The following is a 19,267-nucleotide window of genomic DNA, read 5'->3' as shown; positions in this document are numbered from 1 at the left end:
TTTTAATTTTCATTTATTTGTGAGCTGCATTTTGCACCCACTTCTGGTTGCAGGTGTACAAATTAGTGGCTCACTAGCAAACCAGTCCATTAAGAGGACAGTCATGTTCAAATCATTGACACATAAACCAAAAGCAAGCAAGCACTACCATTAAGCAAAGTCAGGTTTCTTTTTCTAAAAAAAATTAATAGACAACTTGATGTTTTTAATGACAACCAAACTGTTTCATGTCATTTTACAAGTACCAACCTTTCAATCCAGGTTTAAATAAATCAAATTTACATTCTTAAATTACTATGGTGAAATCTAAATTTTCTGGATTAATAATTCAAGAGCATTACTACTATATCATTGTATTTTCAACAGAGGAATTAAAAAGATGAAGTAATAGTATTGTTTACTACGTCTAGATACAATAATTGTACCCTAAAGAGAATATATTTTTTCTCCTTGGAATCATTCTAATGGATGAAAGTAAAAGTAATAAAGAAACAGCATAAAAATATCTCCTCCGGAAATAACTGTCCACTTCGTGGAAGCACTATTTTTGGCTTAAAACAGTTACCGACAAAAGCATAATTCACTCCCTTATGACAGAAGCCGAATACAAAATATGAAAGGGAAATTGCTTATTTTGTCACGAGTGACAGAAGGATCCATGTAAGTATTCTAGCCTAAAACACATTTGGTTCTAAACTCCAAGCTTCATAATCACAGTATAATGCTCAGTAATTGTCAACAGGAACCCTCTCACACACGGTTCAGCACAAGGCTCGGCTTACCTCTCAGAGGTAGGATCAGCACAGTTCAATGGGTATTTTAGTTCAATGACATCGCCATTCTTTTCCTTGAGTTGCCCATGGTGCTCCATGTAGTACTGCACCAGCTCAGCCAGCGTAGCAAATTTCTCTCCTCCGTACAAATCATAGTAATCGCCTGTATTCTGAATTTTAATGTGTGTTACTGCACCATTTCGCCTGAGGTATCAAAACATATGGATTAATGCATACTACAACCATTTTATTTAGTTAAACAAATTTATTTCTCGCCCTTTCTGGTTTTCAAATCGTTTTAGGCTTTGTCGTTCTTTGATTTGTAACATCTTCTCTAGCCCTAAATCTTTCAAGTTTCTTGACTCCTGCAATTCCGGTCTCTTGCACAGCCCCGATTTTAATCAATCCCTGACCAGTATCCATATTTTCAGCTTTCTGGGCTTTGGGCCCTGGAACACTTCCCTAAATATTGTAACGTATTCAAATTTTTGATGATTCAAAAACAGGTGGGAGGGTACATTGTGATGAAGAATCTACAGTGGATATAGAGAGCAAAAGTTTGTCAAAAAGTTTAATAAGAGACCATAAAATATAGGAGCAGAATTAGGCCATTTTCCCCATCAATTACAAACCTAGGATCCTCAACTAATCCTCATGACAAGGTCATCACCCCCAGGATCATTCATGTAAAACACTTCGGGATTCCCTCAAAGGCCAGCTCATCTTTCCTGATATACGGGATCCAAAAATCACTTAATATTCCAAATATGGTCTGACCAGAGCCTTATACCGCCCCAGCTGTACTTCTCTGCTCTTGTAATCCAGCCCTCTTGAAATGAATGCTAATGTTGCACTTGCCTTCCTAACTGCCAATTGAATCTGCATGTTAACCTTAAGAGAATCCTGAATAAGGACGTCCAAGTCCCTTTGTGCTTCAGATTTCTGATATAGGAAACTATCAGGTCATGCACTTTGGTAGAAAGAATAAAAGGAAGATGATTATTTAAATGGAGAGACTCAAAAATGCAGTATAGGAGGATATACCCAAGATGGTGGCGACATAACAGCACTGTGTGCAAACTCCTGAGCTGGGATTTGTCTGCCTCCATCTACTTCCTTTATTTTTTTTTCCCCTGTTTATTTCTTCTCTCTGAAGGTCTTTCTGGGCATCTTCAGTGGGGTAAGAGCAGGCCTGGCCTTCTGAGCATGTGGCAAAAGTAGGGAAAAGTGGGCCCTGCTGCATGGAAGGGAGACTAGACCCAACTATTCAAGATGGTGGCACCAGCATGGTAGGCCCATTTGCATCCCTTTGTTCCTCTCTCCTTTTTGTCTTTTCTCTTTCTTTTCTTCACCTTCCTGACAACACGGGGAGGCTGGAGCAGTGTCGGCAGTGACTAGACTGTGCCTCCCTGGCTTTGTAGGCCTGATGTTTGGAATTGGGTGCGGCATCAGCTTCAGTGACACAGAGCAGGAATTCCTGGTTGTGGTAAGCTCAGAGCAGGGACGTTACAGACACTTTGCACAAGCCCTTGAACAGAGTTGGAACCCTAGCCAATGAAGATGGACTACGTATTTCCTTTTAATTCATTTTTACCTCAAAATGGTGGAAAATTGTAGCAACATAACAGTTTTCACGGCATCTTCTTAGATATATGTGACGATAAATCATTCATTTATATGGATGCTCATGTGTGTAAATGATAAAAGGTGAGCACATAGGTGTAGAAAATAATTAAGGTGATCAATGGAATTTTCGCCATTACTGCTCAGGGAGCTAGCGTTTACAAAGAGGAAAATCTTGTGACACTGTACAGGTGACGGTGAGGTTCCACCCTAAAGTAGTGTACAGTTTGGATCCTTGCATTTCAAGGGATAAAGTGCCATTGGAAGTCGTTCAAAAGAGATTTTCTAGGCTAATTCCTGGGATGAAATAGTTGACTTAAACAGGCTAAGCCTTTAATCATTAAAGATTACAAGGATGAGAGGTGATCTGATTGAAGCAGATGTAAGACCATAAGAAATGGGAACAGAACACTCTGGCCCCTGAATCCTGCTCCTACATTCAAAAAGCTCATGGCTGAAGTAATATTCCTCATGCCCACTTTCTTGCCCTTTCCCCCACTGATCAAGCATCTATCTAGCTCAGCCTTAAATATACACAAAGATTCTTCCCTCACAATGGAGGGGCAAGGAGTTCCAAACACTTGTAACCCTCAGAAGAAATTCCTCTTCATCTCAGTCTTAAACTGGCACCACTCCAATTGGAGACTAGGCTCCCTGGTCTTAGACTCTCCATGAGCATTTACCCTGTCAAGCCACTTAAAATTCCTATATGCTTCAACAAAATCAACTCATTCTTTGAAATTCCAGCAGAGTTCTAACGTGCTTAACTGTTGCTCATTAAACATTTCCTCCATATGAAGGACTATCCTAGTGATCCTTCTCTGGACTGTCTTCAATAATATCTTTCTTTAAATAATGGATCAAAACTACTCAGTGGTCTCACCAGCACCTTATACGGTTGCAGTAAAGCTTCCCTACTCTTATACTTCAATCCCTTTAAGAGCCAACATTCCAAACTTTGGTTACCTGTACTTGCTAATTTTCTGTATTTCATAAGTACATCAAACTCCCTTTTGTGTTGCAGTTTTCTGCAGTTTTTCTCAATTTAAACAATATTATGTTTTGTTCTTCCTTCCCAAAATGAACAATTTCACATTTTCTCACATACTTCATTTGCCAACTTATTGCTCCCTTAACTTAATGTCTCTCTAAACTGTTTGTGTCCCTCTCACAACCTGCCTTTCCGCCTATTTTTGTATTGCCGGCAAATTTGGCTACAGTACATTTGCTTCCTTCCTCCAAGTCATTAATATATATTGTTAACAGTTGTGGCCCCAGCACAGATCCCTGCGAACAGTCCGAATGATTACAGGTTGTCAACTTGAAAATGAACCCCTTAACCCCACTCGCTGTTTCCTGCCATTAACCAATTCTCTATCCATACCATTGTATCATCTCCAGACCTGATGTGACATTAACTGCTTTACTTTCTCTGCTCCCCTCACCCAGTAACCAATTCACCCATTAACCAATCTCCCCCTGAACTAGCTGCACTCCATTCTGAGGTCCAATTCTGCCTTTGTTATGGCATGCCATAGGAGTCAGTTTTGGGGTCTCAATGTTTCACAATGAGGATGAAATATTTGCTTCAAGGACACCAAGGCGTGGCTGCTAACTTTGATAACACAAAGATAGGTAGGAAAGTAAATTGTGAAGGCGACAAAAGGAAACTACAGAAGGATTAATAGATTAGGTGTATGACAAATATCTGACAAATGCAATATAATGTGGAAAGATGTGAAATAGTCAATTCTGCAGAAAGAATGAAAAAAAGGATATTACCTCAATGGTGAGAGATTGCAGAGCTCAGAGTCATACAGCACGGAAACAGACCCTTCATTTGTCCATGCCAATCAGGTTTCCCAGACTAAACTAATACCAATTTCCCAAATTTGACACACATCCCTCTAAACCTTTCCAATTTACATGCCTGTCCAAATTTGTTTTAAATGTTGTAACTAATACCTGTATTAACCACTTTGTCTAGTTGTTCATTCCATATATGAAATCATCCTGTGCAAAAAAAAAAGTTGCTCCTCAGGTAACTTTTAAATGTTTCCGTTCTGAAATGTAGACAGATCTTGCTGTCCAAGTGCAAAAATTTCAAAAGCTTTGTATGCAGGTGCAACAAGTAATTAGGAAAGCGGAGAGAATGCAAATGTTAAAAGAGCTATTGTGGTACAGTGCTAGTGTCCCTACCTGCTAACCACAAAGCCTGGGTTCAAATCCCACTTGCTCCAGATGTGGATGATAACATCTCTGATCAGGTTAATTAGAAAGTATCTAGAATGTAATTGCTTACTGTTGGGGGAATTGAATACAAATTTAGGAAGGTATCCAGGGAATTGGTGAGACCACATCTTGAGTACTGTGTACAGTATTGCCATCTATGCAACAAAGGATACAAATGAACTGGAGACAATCCAAAGGTGTTGTCTGCAATGGATGGGTTAGTCTGTGAGGAAAGACTGGACACAATTCACTTTTATTAGCTGCAATTTAGAAGGTTAAGTAATTTGATTGGATACTTTGTCTGGTGGAAAATTTAGATCTAAGGGTCACTGTTCAAAAATAAGGAGTCACTGATTTAAGACAAATAAGAGCATTTTTTTGTCTTAGAGGACTCCTTTCGCACTCTTCCTTGAAAGGCAGCAGAAACAGAATCGTGAATACTGTTAAGGTAGAGGTAATGGATTCTTGATAATCAAAGGAGCAAAAGGTTATCTATGTAGTTGGAAATACAAAGTTGAAGTGAAAATCAAATCAAGCACAATCTAATTGAAAGACAGAACAGGGTCAAAGGGCTAAGTGGCCTATTCCTGCTCCTAATTTATTTGTAACTCTAGGCTTTAAAACAGGGGCATAGGGAGGAAGTGAACACGAGTGTGCCAGTTTGGAGGATCTGGGTAAGAATCAGTCATGAGCAAAACACTGTGCAATTAATCTCACCTCAACAGAGTGAATAAATGGCCTCTCCTCTGCATTAGGGAGCAACTTAAACTGTTCAGGTGTTTCAGCTTGATGTCATTAATTCCCACAATGCATAGATGCTAGGCAAGACAGAATCAAGTGCAAAATTGCACTCTATGGTGGAGGAGCCTTTGTATCATTAAACATAGTCAAAAAAAAAGTCTCTTCAGCAAGTTGCATCTTGCCAAAGTCGAAATCAAGAAAAGGCCACCAGCCTTAGGAGAGTATTAACAAGGTGAGCAACTTGTGAAGGGGGGAGGTTGGTGATCCAAAGAGAAACAAGTGAAATGCAAAATATGTGAACTGATGGTACAGATCCACATACAAGAATATACTTAGAAACAAATATTATTGTTGAACATGAGTACTGCATAGTCCTTGCCCAAGTCACTGTAGGTTTAAGTTCAATGGCTCACTTTCATCTCACCTTCGCAGACATGTCTAACACTAACGGTACTGAGAGACACTACATACTTAGAGATAAAAAAAAGTTGCTGGAAAAGCTCAGCAAGTCCGGCAACATCTGTGAAGAGAAATCATTGTTAACATTTCGAATCCAGTGACCCTTCCTCAGCACCTCAGTTTTCGAATTTCTCCTCTCAGATGCTGCCAGACCTGCGGAGCTTTTCCAGCAACTTGTTTTGTTTCTGATTTACATCATCCACTGTTTTTTTGGTTTTTTACATACTTGGTGATGCTATCTTTTGGACGAGACATGAAGCAAAGTGTTTACCTGTCTGCTTAAATGGAATGTCAGAAATGCTACAGAACAAAATGAAAAGCAAGGGTATTCTTCCTGTGCCCTGACCGACATTCATTCTCAAATGACATGGCCAAACATTAAGAACCACAACACTGCGATGGCCGGGAATCGAACCCAGGTCAACTGCTTGGAAGGCAGCTGTGCTCACCACTATACCACCATGTTATATTGGCAAAACGTTAACTCAATAGAAATTCATAATCTGTCAGATATTTCTATGCATACATTGGCTGTCACAGTTCTTAACTTTAGGTACTGCCTTGATTGTGAAAATGCAAACACAGAAGAAATTTTAGGGATGTCAAGAGGCAAAGTTCTCTATTTTGAAATATAGCTCCAGCTGTGTTAACAAGCTAACTTTTAGGAAAGCTGAATGTGTTGCTCACCCTCACTTGCTTTGGAGTTTGCTTAGGGAACGAAGACCCGCTAACCCCCTGAAGGGAACTTAATGCATAACGCAGACCTGAGTCACAGGAAGGACAGACCAGCCATTGGTAGAATGCCTTCTGTCAATAATCTGGCTTTTCTAACACTAGCCCCACCCCACCAAACACTGAGGCATGTTAGTTTAGTTTAGCAGCTTTCACTGCTACTTTTCTTGGCATTAGTTACAAATAACCACATGAATTGAATTTAATCCCACAGAGAAATAAAAGTTCTCAACTTCTAAGTTACTGGTCCTGAACTACTGATCGAGTCTAACCATAATCCCTCCGATGACCAAAGCCAGCTGCCACGAGTGTGGCATCATTCTTAGAGTTTCCTGCTCTCACTTTCAGCAATACACAGCATGGCTGGTCCTGACTCATCATCACTGACTTTTGCCAATGAGCAGGGCAACTACTTGCACCCTTTCCTTCTTCGTGCTCTCTTTAGCTTCTCTCTCACCTCCTCTCATCTTCCTTCTCTCACCATTCCCCCCGCTTGTCATGGAGGAGTTGGACTAAAGGAACTGTTTCCGTGCTGTAGGACTCTAATTGCTTTGGATATTGCTTTGATATAGCAGACTCAAGTTTATGTGCTACTGGGGCTATCCCACCACTGTTGAATGAATTGATTGTTGTAGTCTTTCAGCCTCACTCTTACCTCACTGAAAGTGTGAAGTCTCCCGGATTGCTCTTACTTGGTCGAGCCAAGAAACTCCCATCAACCCCCCTAGTCAGCAGCAAGTTCTCTGCTTCCACTCCAGTGATGTTGGGGTGAAACCACCTGGGAAAACAAGAAAAGCACATCTGGAAATAATTTGTCTTTCCAAATGTGTTGCATTATACAGCTGGCCCTAATCAAGCTAGTAATTGAAAAACATTTCAGATACACCAGCTCTCCCCCAGACAGGTTTTACATTACACAGATAATCCAGTGAAAACAGCATTGAGAGATTATCTAACAGCACATGCACTATGCCTTGATGGATTATATTTCCCCAAATAGGTCCTGTACATTGCTATAAAAATTTTCAATCATATTTTTCCAACTGGGTGTTTGGTTATTCCTTCAGACAAAAAAAATTCAACAGATATGCAATTCATTTTGAAAGGAAAATAAATCTTGCTTGAGAAATTTATCTTTTTATTGTGCTTGCTATTGCTACAATCATAGCTTAGATTAAATAAACTGGTGGATCCAAATTAACCCATCTCTCAGAATGTTTAAAAACTCACATAATGCCTGATTCAAATAATTCCCTGCATTAAGCACCAGCTCTATTCTACTGATATTTTAAGTGCTGCAGAATCAAAGATTTTAAGAGCCTCAATAACCCAGTAAACTTATCCAGATGGTCCCAGATTTTATTCTTGTCGGTACAGAGAATCTTTCAATCTTAGCTGCATTAGTGGAGATAAAACGGACCTCAATATCCCTGGGTAAACAGCAGAATTCTGGTAGAGTTCAAATGTCATTGCTATTAGCCATTTCGCCTGGAGGTATTTAATGTTTTGCTCCTCCTCTTCAAATAGCTGGAGGAGCATGTGAATATCAAAGTACAGTCATGGAAACTTGCTACTTTAGCATCTTGCTTACATACTCTCCTTATAATCACCAACACTACCATATCTATTTGTCCACTCTTATTTATGGTAGAAGTATCATTTCCAATATTTGCACATTGAAGTATAATTTGTTAAATGGTGCTGCTGTCTGTCTCTTTACCCTAGTCACATTTGACCCTCCCTTTACTGTTCTATTTCTGCAGTTATATATTTGCTCATGACATCCTCATCTCTAATGCCCTCGTTTCCATTAAAACAGTGACTCTCATACTCACCATTTCCCAAGAACAGTCCTCACCTCTACCCCTTTAAGTTCAATGATCAGCACCTTGAACAGATATGGCAGACATTGAAACGTATAGGATTATGAAAGGACTGGACACTCTGGCAGGAGGGAACCAGAGGACACAACTTAAAAATACGGGGTAGACCATTTAGGACAGAGATGAGGAGAAACTACTTCACCCAGAGAGTGGTGGCTGTGTGGAATGCTCTGCCCCAGGGGCAGTGGAGGCCCAGTCTCTGGATTCATTTAAGAAAGAATTGGATAGAGCTCTTAAAGATAGTGGAGTCAAGATAAGGCTGGAACAGGATACTGATTAGGAATGATCAGCCATGATCATATTGAATGGCGGTGCAGGCTCGAAGGGCAGAATGGCCTACTCCTGCATCTATTGTCTATTATCTATTGCAAAATCTGCCACACCACAAAGGACCATAGGTTCTGCTCTCCTCTACCCAAATTGGTCATCGTTCTGGGATCACTGGCATTACCAAGATGCTCTGGCTTCTTTACTCTACTGCAAAATGTCTTCACAAACCAATCTCACCCACCCTCACTTTCCAATTAGTACAGAGACCTTAGAAATTTTTGTCACCAACACTGAGGCTATCCAATCATCAGCTGCTTCCTCCTTAGAAAGGACTAAGTCTTCAAATGACATGATCTAGTACCTTTCCCATCTCCTCTCTGAGCTCATTTGTCTATGAGGCCCATACAACACCTAACTTTCAGCTCCCTCAACTTTAATCCCTCTAAACTGATAGCAATCTTATTTCCTTTCCTTGCCCCCAGGTTAATTGATTCTTAAAAGTTCATTCCCCATAGGTACTACCTTCCTGCCCTAAACAAACCCTCAACCCTTTGGTCTTTCTAAGCTGCCATCCCATCTCCAAATCCTTTTTCTTTCTAAAATCGTTGAACATGTCACTTCCTAAATGTGCCCATCTTTCCTGGAACTCCACATTTGAATCCTTGCAATTAGCTTTCCATCTCTGCCACTCGTCTAAAACGACTCCTACCAAAGTCACAAATGACATCCAAGTGAGTATAATAGAGATAAACTATCCCTTCACAACTTTTTTGCAGCCTTTGAAAAGCTTGACCAACACTTGCCCTGTCTTCAGTTGTGTGAGACTGCACTTTTATCTGACCAGTCAGAAAATTATCAGCAACACTTCCTATTCTCAACCCCATTTTCTTCAGCATCCCACCAAAGATCTCTCTTTAGGTCCTTCCTACTTCACGTCTGTATGCTACCTTTCAGTAACATCATCTGAATACATAACACTGGTTTTCAAATGAACAATAATGAATGACACTCAGTTTTAAAAGTCTCTTGGAATTTGGAGGTCACTAGCTAGACCAGCATTTATTGCTCATCCCTAATTGCCTAGAGTCAACCACATTTCTGTGGGTCTGAAGTCACACATAGGCATGTCCAGATAAGGATGGCAATGTATTTTTAGATCAACCAACGATGGTAACAGGTCAGGCAGCATCAGTACAGCAGGAAAAATCGATGTTTTGGGCAATAGCCCTTCATCATGAATAGAGGCAGGGAGCCTCCAGGGTAGTGAGATAAATTTGGAGGGCGCGCAGGGCGGGGAAAAGGTAGCAAAGAGTACAATACGTAAATAGGGGTGGGGATGGAGGTGATAGGTCAGAGAGGAGGGTGGGGGGAGGTAGCAGAGAGTACAATAGGTGAATGGGGGTGGGGATGGAGGTGATAGGTCAGAGAGGGTGGTGGGGGACCACCCTCAATATCATACTGGTTGTCCAGCATGCAGTATTGGACGAGGAGAAATTTTGAAACGGTTAAAAATGGATAAATCCCCAGGACCTGATCAGGTGTACCAGTGAACTCTGTGGGAAGCTAGAGAAGTGATTGCAGGGCCTCTTGCTGAGATATTTGTGTCATCGATAGTCACAGGTGAGATGCCAGAAGACTGGAGGTTGGCAAACGTGGTGCCACTGTTTAAAAAGGGTGGGAAGGACAAGCCAGGGAACTATAGACCAGTGAGCCTGAAGTTGGTGGTGGGCAAGTTGTTGGAGGGAATCCTGAGGGACAGGGTTTCCATGTGTTTGGAAGATTCGGGATAGTCAACATGGCTTTATGCGTGGGAAATCATGTCTCTCAAACTTAATATTGAGTTTTTGATGAAGTAACAAAGAACGTTGATGATGGCAGAGCAGTAGATGTGATCTATATGGACTTCAGTAAGGTGTTTGACAAGGTTCCCCATGGGAGACTGATTAGCAAGGTTAGATCTCATGGAATACAGGGAGAACTAGCCATTTGGATACAGAACTGGCTCAAAGGTAGAAGACAGAGGGTGGTGGTGGAGAGTTGTTTTTCACACTGGAGGCCTGTGACTAGTGGAGTGCCACAAGGATCAGTGCTGGGTCCTCTACTTTTTGTCATTTACATAAATGATTTGGATGCGAGCATAAGAGGTACAGTTAGTAAGTTTGCAGATGACACCAAAATTGGAGGTGTAGTGGACAGCGAAGAGGGTTACCTCAGATTACAACAGGATCTGGACAAGATGGGCCAATGGGCTGAGAAGTGGCAGATGGAGTTTAATTCAGATAAATGCGAGGTGCTGCATTTTGGGAAAGCAAATCTTAGCAGGACTCATACACTTAATGGTAAGGTCCTAGGGAGTGTTGCTGAACAAAGAGACCTTGGAGTGCAGGTTCATAGCTCCTTGAAGTAGAGTCACAGGTAGATAGGATAGTGAAGAAGGCATTTGGTATGCTTTCCTTTATTGATCAGAGTATTGAGTACAGGAGTTGGGAGGTCATGTTGCGTCTGTAAAGGACATTGGTTAGGCCACTGTTGGAATATTGCGTGCAATTCTGGTCTCATTCCTATCGGAAAGATGTTGTGAAACTTGAAAGGGTTCAGAAAAGATTTACAAGGATGTTGCCAGGGTTGGAGGATCTGAGCTACAGGGAGAGGCTAAACAGGCTGGGGCTGTTTTCCCTGGAGCGTCGGAGGCTGAGGGGCGACCTTATAGAGGTTTACAAAATTATGAGGGGCATGGATAGGATAAATAGATACAGTCTTTTCCCTGGGGTCGGGGAGTCCAGAACTAGAGGGCATAGGTTTAGGGTGAGGGGGGAAAGATATAAGACAGACCTAAGGGGCAACTTTTTCACGCAGAGGGTGGTACGTGTATGGAACGAGCTGCCAGAGGATGTGGTGGAGGCTGGTACAATTGCAACATTTAAGAGGCATTTGGATGGGTATGTGAATAGGAAGGGTTTGGAGGGATATGGGCCGGGTGCTGGCAGGTGGGACTAGATTGGGTTGGGATATCTGGTCAGCATAGACGGGTTGGACCGAAGTGTCTGTTTCCGTGCTATACATCTCTATGGCTCTATTAGAAATGCCAAAGCCACCTCTGAACAATTGATTTCACACCTCACCCTAGCAACCATCAGAACTTGGAGTAGAGGTAGGCAATTCAGCCTTTTGAGCCTGCTCCGTCATTCAATATGATCATGGCCAAGCTCACTTTGGCCTCAGCTCCACTTCCCTGCCCACTCTCCAAAACTCTTCAGCCCATAACTAATTAAAAACTTGTTTATCTCCTCAGATTTACTCAATGTCCCAGCATCCACCATACGTCAATTGATGATCCCTTGAGAGAAGTAATTTTGCCTCATCTGTTTTATGCTAGTCATCCCTTATCCTAAAACCGTGACAACTCATTCTGAATGGTCCCACAAGAGGAATCATCCTCGCTACATCTACTTTGTCAACCCCCTTTAATATCTATTATATCTCAATTAAATTTCCTCTCGTTCTTTTAAACTCCAGAAAGCTAAGGCCTAAACCGCTCAATCTCTCTTCACATGACAAACCCCTCATCTCTAGAACCAATCTAGTCAACCTCCTCTGAAACTACATTTCTCAAGTAAAAAGGCCAAAACTTTACACAGTACTCCCGAACCAAAATGTTTGCAACTGTGTTCTACTTGACTGCAAGGTGTACTTCTGACCATGCAATCAGGTCATCACTAATATTGCTCCTTCGCAGTTTATTTGCTGCAACTATATTTTTATTACTATAAAAATATTTCAGCAAACCATTAGGTGGCTTCCTGCATTCTGTAAACTTAAGGACATCCTAAACTCTATGGGCTCGTGTCCTATCTCACACCAAATCCAGTTCAATCCACACCTCTCCTGCTCACTGACATACAATGGCTCCCTGTTAAAATTTTAATCATTTTCAAATCCTTCCATGACCCTGCTGCTCTGATTTATAATGTAGAAGAGTTAGAATCTTTTCCAGACCCACTGCTTTTTGATTATCTGCAATCCTAGATTTCAGCTTGAGCATCCCTGATTTTACTCACCACTACCTGTGATCACAATTTCAGGATCAAAGTCCCCATTTCATTAACACCTTCCCTAGATTTCTGTCTCGTGGTTTCTTTGAAGGTGGTTTTTGTCACCTACCCCAATACCTCCTGTATTGCATGGTGTCAAATTTTGTGAAACATCATGGAACATTTTACTATGCAAAGCACTTTGTAAAAATCAGCTGTTATTTTTACACAGTTACAGGTTATTCTGGTATAATGCGTGTTTTATCAACTCGAATTGGCTAAAACGGGACTCACAAATTAAGGACGCTGTTTGAATAACATGAACTTTCTACTGAATGGATATAGCAATTTTCTAGTGATCTTCTACAGTAGTTTTCTATCGAGTCTTCCCAGAGTACAATTTCTATAGTGAGGGGTTGCAGAGGAACGCAATTGTCATGTTCTAGCAGAATGACCTGTACGTGGTTACTCTGTCTGCTCAGTGCTGTCATTATCTCTATAGCATCAACAGACATATCCCCTTGGTCTTCTGGGTGCTGGTCCTTTTGCAGTAATATTTGCTAAGTCATATTTTTCCTGCATACAACATGCAATGTCATTTCCTTTCATGTTGGTCCTTTTCTCTGCCTTGCAATCTTACATGTTAGTAAATGTGGGTGGGTCTGCTTTATACCATGTTTACAGAAATGTGCAACTGAGAAAAGCTGAATCAACTCCACACTTCCACTTGCACATGAATTGTACTGTCAAGGCTCAACATAATTGAAGTTCCTGTGGCAGTTCAGTGCAACCACAGTCAGTATTTCCAAGAAGTAAAAACACTGACATTTTAATCTGATGTCCTAAAGAATGAAGCAAGATCCAACAGTTGAAGGGAATACAGTTTTACTCAGAAGGCCACACTCTCCAAGTAACACCCTGTGGCCTGAAGTTAAGCTTTTTGTAGACAGCACAATCATCCTCATTTGCAGTTAGTCCACAATAATTCTGCTGATTCAAATTTTCATTGGGTCAGGGTTTCAAGAAATTCAGGTGATATGGCAAGAATGGTTTTTGGTTGAAGTCTACAGCATATGTCTATTGCCCAAATGAGACATAGGAGGCAAGAAAACTTTTTAAAGTTGTGAGTCTCACCAAGATCTTGATAACTTTCTAGTTTTGCTTCTCGCTCTAGATTAAAGCTTAGGAACTCCATACTACCATGTCTAGATATAATAAAGATCTTGATCATATCTCATCTCAATCTCCTTTTCTCTGACAATAACTTTAGACATGTCATTTGCATCACATTATTTAAACTAGGATTATTCTTGCTCCTCTTCCTACAATCCATTAGATTATCTACAACGTGGAAACACACCAAGTCCACATCAACCCTCCAAACAGTAACCCACCCAGACCCATTCCCCTCCATTTAGCCCTGACTAATGCACCTAATAGAATGGGCAATTTAGCATGGCTAATTCACCTGACATACAAATCTTTGGATTGTGGGAGGAAACCAGAGCACCCAGAAGAAACCCACGCAGACAGGGAGAGAATGGGCAAATAGACAGTGGCCAGAGACTGGAATCGAACTTAGGTTTCTGGCACTGAGGGGCAGTAGTGCTAAACACTGAGCCACCTGGCTGATCAAGGCCCTTTGCCAAACACCTTCACACAATGATCTAATGAGTGCTCTGTAAAAGATGGTATTTCAATTTTCAGAACAAAATAGACAAAATTAATTTGACAAACTTAGACTCGAAACGTCAGCTCTTTTCTCTCCTTACAGATGCTGCCAGACCTGCTGAGATTTTCCAGCATTTTCTCTTTTGGTTTTAGACAAAATGAATTGTTCCCCCTTGATGAAGTACAGAGTGATTAGGTGGAATAATTTAAGTTCAATTTCACATTTTTGGTTTTTAAATTTGAATTTTTAAAAATCTTAGCCCTGAAGTTTGCACATTAATTTTAAGATAATTTTAAATACTTAATTTTAATTTCCTTGCATCAGGTAAAATTTTACATTAATCTGACCAAATTTAACTGGTTTCATAAACGCAAATCACTGATGGATCTTGCCTGACAGCATAGCTTTGAGGGACTTTTATAAATTGCTCAGTACCTTATTCCACAAACCCTAGCAAATGGCCACCACTATAATTTAAAAAAAACACGATATTTTCACTGTGTGTCTGATCCCTCTCATTCACATTTCCTGTTATCAAAATCTTTTTTGCATTTAAAGACATCATATAGACAAAAAGCTTCCAAATCAGCATTACTAGAGTCTTACTAGTTGGGATACAGTCACCCATCCTTAGTTGTACTATTGTGGCTGCACATTTGTCCTCAACATATTCATACGCAACATAGGCGCTATTTATGAAGGTCCAAGTTCAACTCTATCTTCGGCACAGCAATCTCTGAGCGAGAACTTATAAGTACAGTTCAATGAGGGATTGACAACATGTTTTTGTGCCTAGCTACAATACTCCAAGCGCTACCTTTTGGCTCAGTGACTAGCTAGATCCAGTTATGAGATCCTTCATTCCTGATGAAGGGCTTTTGCCCAAAACGTTGATTGTCCTGCTCCTTGGATGCTGTCTGACCTGCTGTGCTTTTCCAGCATTACATTCTCGATTCTAATCTCCAGCATCTGCAGTCCTCACTTTCGCCTAGATCCAGTAGTGATACTTCCCCTGTCCTCCCTCAGGCTCCCTTAAGTTCAGGCCAGGTTATCACTGAATGTCAGTATTTCCCAGGCAGCCAGGGGGTTGTTTCCATATTTCAGACCCCCCCCCCAAAGTAGTGGCGTGGCCTCAGTCTCCTCCTAGTACCCACCCCGTCTTCCCCACAATACATCCATTCCCCCTTATACCCACCTTCGGGATGTCATGGTGATGGACGGAGGGCACTCCCTCCGACACTGGCCTGCCGGTTATTTTCTGCCTCCGCCGAAAGTTGAGGCCGCCGTAGCTTCTATAGGGCGAGGGGCCCGGACTCAAGCTCAGGCCGCTCTTCCCGCCCAGCGTCTCTCTCTCTTCCCGGCTGAGGAACTAACAGCGACTACGTCGCGGGGGGGGAAGAAGTCATCTCCGCCCAGCTCCTTCTCCCTCCCCGGCGACGACGCTGAAAATTCACGTCACTGTTGGTCCGACCGCGCGCGGATATGACGCACGCATCAGCCTCCTCGCTGCAAGACCGGGCGCAGCCGTGGAACGGTGGGGCAGAGAATGTGCGACACCCCGAAACGCTTTTGGTGCGCGTGCGTAAAACTTGCATTCACCGTACCCCCCCCCTCTCTCGCGAAACCCAGTGACGTCATCGCACTCGCCCCGGTTTGGGCGCCGCCATGTTTTTTACTGGCAAGACAATATGCGCTCGAGCAGGGTTTTTCCGCATGCGTATTGTGAGCGGTGTGCGGAGATAGTAGCCAGGAGAGGTTTATCGCATCGGAATCTGAGAGAGAAGGTTCAAAGGAAGCTCGATTAACAATAACTCAGGTCTCGGACTGGTTTTAATTCATTTATTAACTGGGTGTCTCTTGGGGACGGGCTTAGAAACCATTTGGAGTAGAAGGATTTGCGGGGACGTGAGGAAAACAAGAGGGGCGGCGGGCGGCGGGAGGCGGGAGGCTTCGAGAATGTTCTGGTGGTCAAGGCCGAAACCTTCAATCATGTTAAACAAAAACTGCGGATATTGGAATCAAAAAAACAGCAAAAGCTGGAGAAGCTGAGCGGTTGTGGCAGCACCTATAGACACAGTTAAAAATCACAACGCCCAGTTATAGTCCAACAGGTTTATTTGGAGAGAGAGAGAAAAAAAAAAGCAGAGTTAACGTTTCCAATCCGTTGACCGTTCGTCAGAATTAGTTTTGGAGATAAGTACTGTCTAGTTCTGAAGAGTCGAAACCTTAACTCTGCTTCTCTTTCCATAGATGCTGTTAGACCTGCTGATTTTCTCTAGGTATTTCTGGGGGTTTTCTATTGCATTAGAAACCTTCAATCCGCCTGGACGGTTTGTTTTTGGGATCTGTGAGAGTACAGACCAGGCGGTGGAAGGTAGCAAATAGCTTTTTATTCCCCCCCCCCAGCTGCAGTAAATTTGACAGGCCGACTGTAAACTTGCCGCTTTCCATGCTGCAACTTTCCTGTGGCTCCATAAAAGCAGTTTTGTAACAAATGCTACAATTTTACCACAACAAAGGTTTAGCAGATGGAATTTCCTGTTATAAACATTGCTGGAAGCCGAATCAATAAGAGTTGAAAGTAAAGTGGAGAAGTGATATTTAAATGTATGTAAAAGTGGCAACTTAAAATAATTGAGAGAATTGCAGCAACCCCTTTATCTAATGGGGCTGAGCCTGCTCTTACTATTTGGTTCAGGATTTGGGTGTGTATACAGCACAAATGAGTTGGACAAAAGGAACAAAAACGCAACGCACCAGGGTCTGGCAATATTTGTGGAGAGAAAACAGTGTTTCAGGTACACAACTTAATGGAGCTAGGAAGAGAAAGGAGTCAATGATAAGTGGAGATGGAACCCAGAGAGAGCGAGAAAACATCTTTTGGGCAAATAAAGGAATGGATATTGGTCAGCCTGAAGATAGCTACTAATAGGGACCATTAGTGGGTGAAAATGTGTTGTTTGTGATGAAAGCAGCCAAAGGGATGACAAGGTGGTAGTGCAGGGAAGTGTTTAGAGAATATGGAAGAAGGTGCTCAGGCCCTAAGAAATTTGATATTGAGTCCTGAAAGCTGCAGGTTTCCAGGTGGTGCTGAGCATTGCTGGATTACTGCAGCAGGCTTGAGAAGAAATGTTGGCTAGGGAACGTTGTGTCTTGAAGCTCAGAGTCATTTTGCAGACTGAACATAGAAGTTCCATAAAGTGATTGCCCAGTCATTCTTTTGTCTGCCCAACTGCTGTTCTCTCCCTGGGCTCCATCTCTAACTATCTTTTACTCCTCGGTCCCCATCTTCAGCATAATATCATCTTTTTCCTGAGACAACCAGTTCTGAAGATGGGTCATTTGATTTGAAATGTTGACACTGTCTTTTTCTCCCCAGATGTTGCCAGATCTGCTGAGCTTCTCCAGTAATTGCTGTTTTTTGTTTCATTTGCAGCAGGGTGACACGATGGCTCAATGATTGGCACTGCTGTCTCAGAGCACCATGGATCTGGGTTTGATTCCAGCCTCGGTGACTGCAAGGAGTTTGCACCTTCTTCCTGTGTCTGTGTGGGTTTCCTCTGGGTGCTCTAGTTTCCTCCCACAGTCCAAAGATGTGCAGGTTAGGTGGATTGGCCATGCTAAATTGTCCTATGGTTCTCAGGGATGTGTAGGCTAGGTGGATTAGCCATGAGAACATGCAGGGTTAAAGGGATCGGGTTGGGATCTGGGTGGGATCCTGTTTGGAATGGCAGTGTGGATGTGATGGGTGGAATGGCCTGCTTCTACACTAGGGATTCTATGATCTGCAGTTTTTTATTTTGGCAAGGTAAGGGAGTTGGATAGCATTGAGGATCATGTCTTTTGATTCCCAGAAGTTCAAAATGACATTTCAGACTCAAAATGGATTCCATCAAGGGTATTTCTTGCATCTCCATGTGTCAAGTGGACTGATGGAGCTTGGCAAATTACTACACTGGAGCTGTGAGGTCACCTTTGTACATTGAACAATTAATTCCTATTTCTTTCTCATTAGAAATAACTTTTTTTTAAATGATGTGCCTTCATATCAGTTTAACAGTTCCAGTGTCATTTTTCCTAAATAAAGACTAATGATCTATTTTAGAAGTGGAATACTTTACAGTTATTTAACTTGTTCTCTTTTCTTTTAAACATGTATTATTTTGGCTATAAAATGACGTGTCCCTGTTTTGGAACAAAACAGCACACTATAGTTGGGCTTCAAGTACTTCAAGTTCTGCTTTATCATTCTGCAGCATATGTTTTTCTTGCAGCCACTCTTATGCCCCTCTTCCAGCTTTTCAACTTCCTGCTTTATCCATTCTGGTTGGAATTGGTCCAACCTTTGTTTTTACAGTTCCAGTAAAACATTCTCCAATTGGACATGGTGTTAGACTGCATCTGGAGTTCACTAAATTACTGACTGAACACAGCACTGTCAGCCTTTTACAAGTTCTTCTCTATGAAGCATATGCTGATGAGGTTTTGAACTGAGGTTTAGGCTGTTCATTTTCATGTTTACCTCCTCTCCTAACAGTATACGTTGCAGTTTCTATTTCGTGTACCTTATAGATTGTCATGTTATGCCCTGCTCAGTCTTGAAACTTTTCAACATTTTTTTGTTTTAAATTTTCAATCTGAAATGTGAGTTTCTGGTAATCTGCCCGAATTTTCTGAATAGCTCTCTCTCCTTTCTCAGTTCATAGCTTCATCTTTCAGTATTGGCTGTGAGAACTTAAAATAAGATGTGGCCATTTTATCCATGTGGGCTCAATTGCTACTTCCTGTCTTTTTATGGGCTTTGTTCTTCCAGTCTGACGTGGGGCATTCTTTCATAAGTCTTTTTCCATA

The 19,267-nt window shown here is 41.8% G+C and overlaps 1 protein-coding gene and 1 long non-coding RNA gene across 2 annotated transcripts in view; one reads left to right on the top strand and one right to left on the bottom strand.

The window, feature by feature from the left end:
* The window catches only part of ptpn11a (protein tyrosine phosphatase non-receptor type 11a), a 58,378-nt gene extending 42,550 nt beyond the window's left edge, over positions 1 to 15,828 (bottom strand). The window contains exons 1-3 of the mRNA XM_072587940.1: positions 15,612 to 15,828; positions 7,216 to 7,338; positions 783 to 977 (exon numbers count right to left, since the gene is read on the bottom strand). Of these exons, the coding sequence (XP_072444041.1) occupies positions 783 to 977; positions 7,216 to 7,338; positions 15,612 to 15,625 (332 nt within the window). The 5' untranslated portion in view covers positions 15,626 to 15,828. The remainder of the gene's footprint in view (positions 1 to 782; positions 978 to 7,215; positions 7,339 to 15,611) is intronic.
* Positions 15,829 to 15,915: 87 nt separating this feature from the next.
* LOC140488131 (uncharacterized) lies at positions 15,916 to 18,523 on the top strand. Its single transcript, XR_011963000.1, has 2 exons — positions 15,916 to 16,232; positions 17,853 to 18,523. It is a non-coding gene; the product is annotated as an uncharacterized lncRNA (long non-coding RNA).
* The last annotated feature ends 744 nt before the right edge of the window (positions 18,524 to 19,267 follow it).

This window comes from Chiloscyllium punctatum, chromosome 17 (assembly GCF_047496795.1).
Source record: "Chiloscyllium punctatum isolate Juve2018m chromosome 17, sChiPun1.3, whole genome shotgun sequence".
In the NCBI taxonomy this organism is placed as follows: Eukaryota; Metazoa; Chordata; class Chondrichthyes; order Orectolobiformes; family Hemiscylliidae; genus Chiloscyllium; species Chiloscyllium punctatum.
The sequence above is the reverse complement of the archived record's forward strand: the minus strand, read 5'-3'. Positions and strand labels throughout refer to the sequence as shown.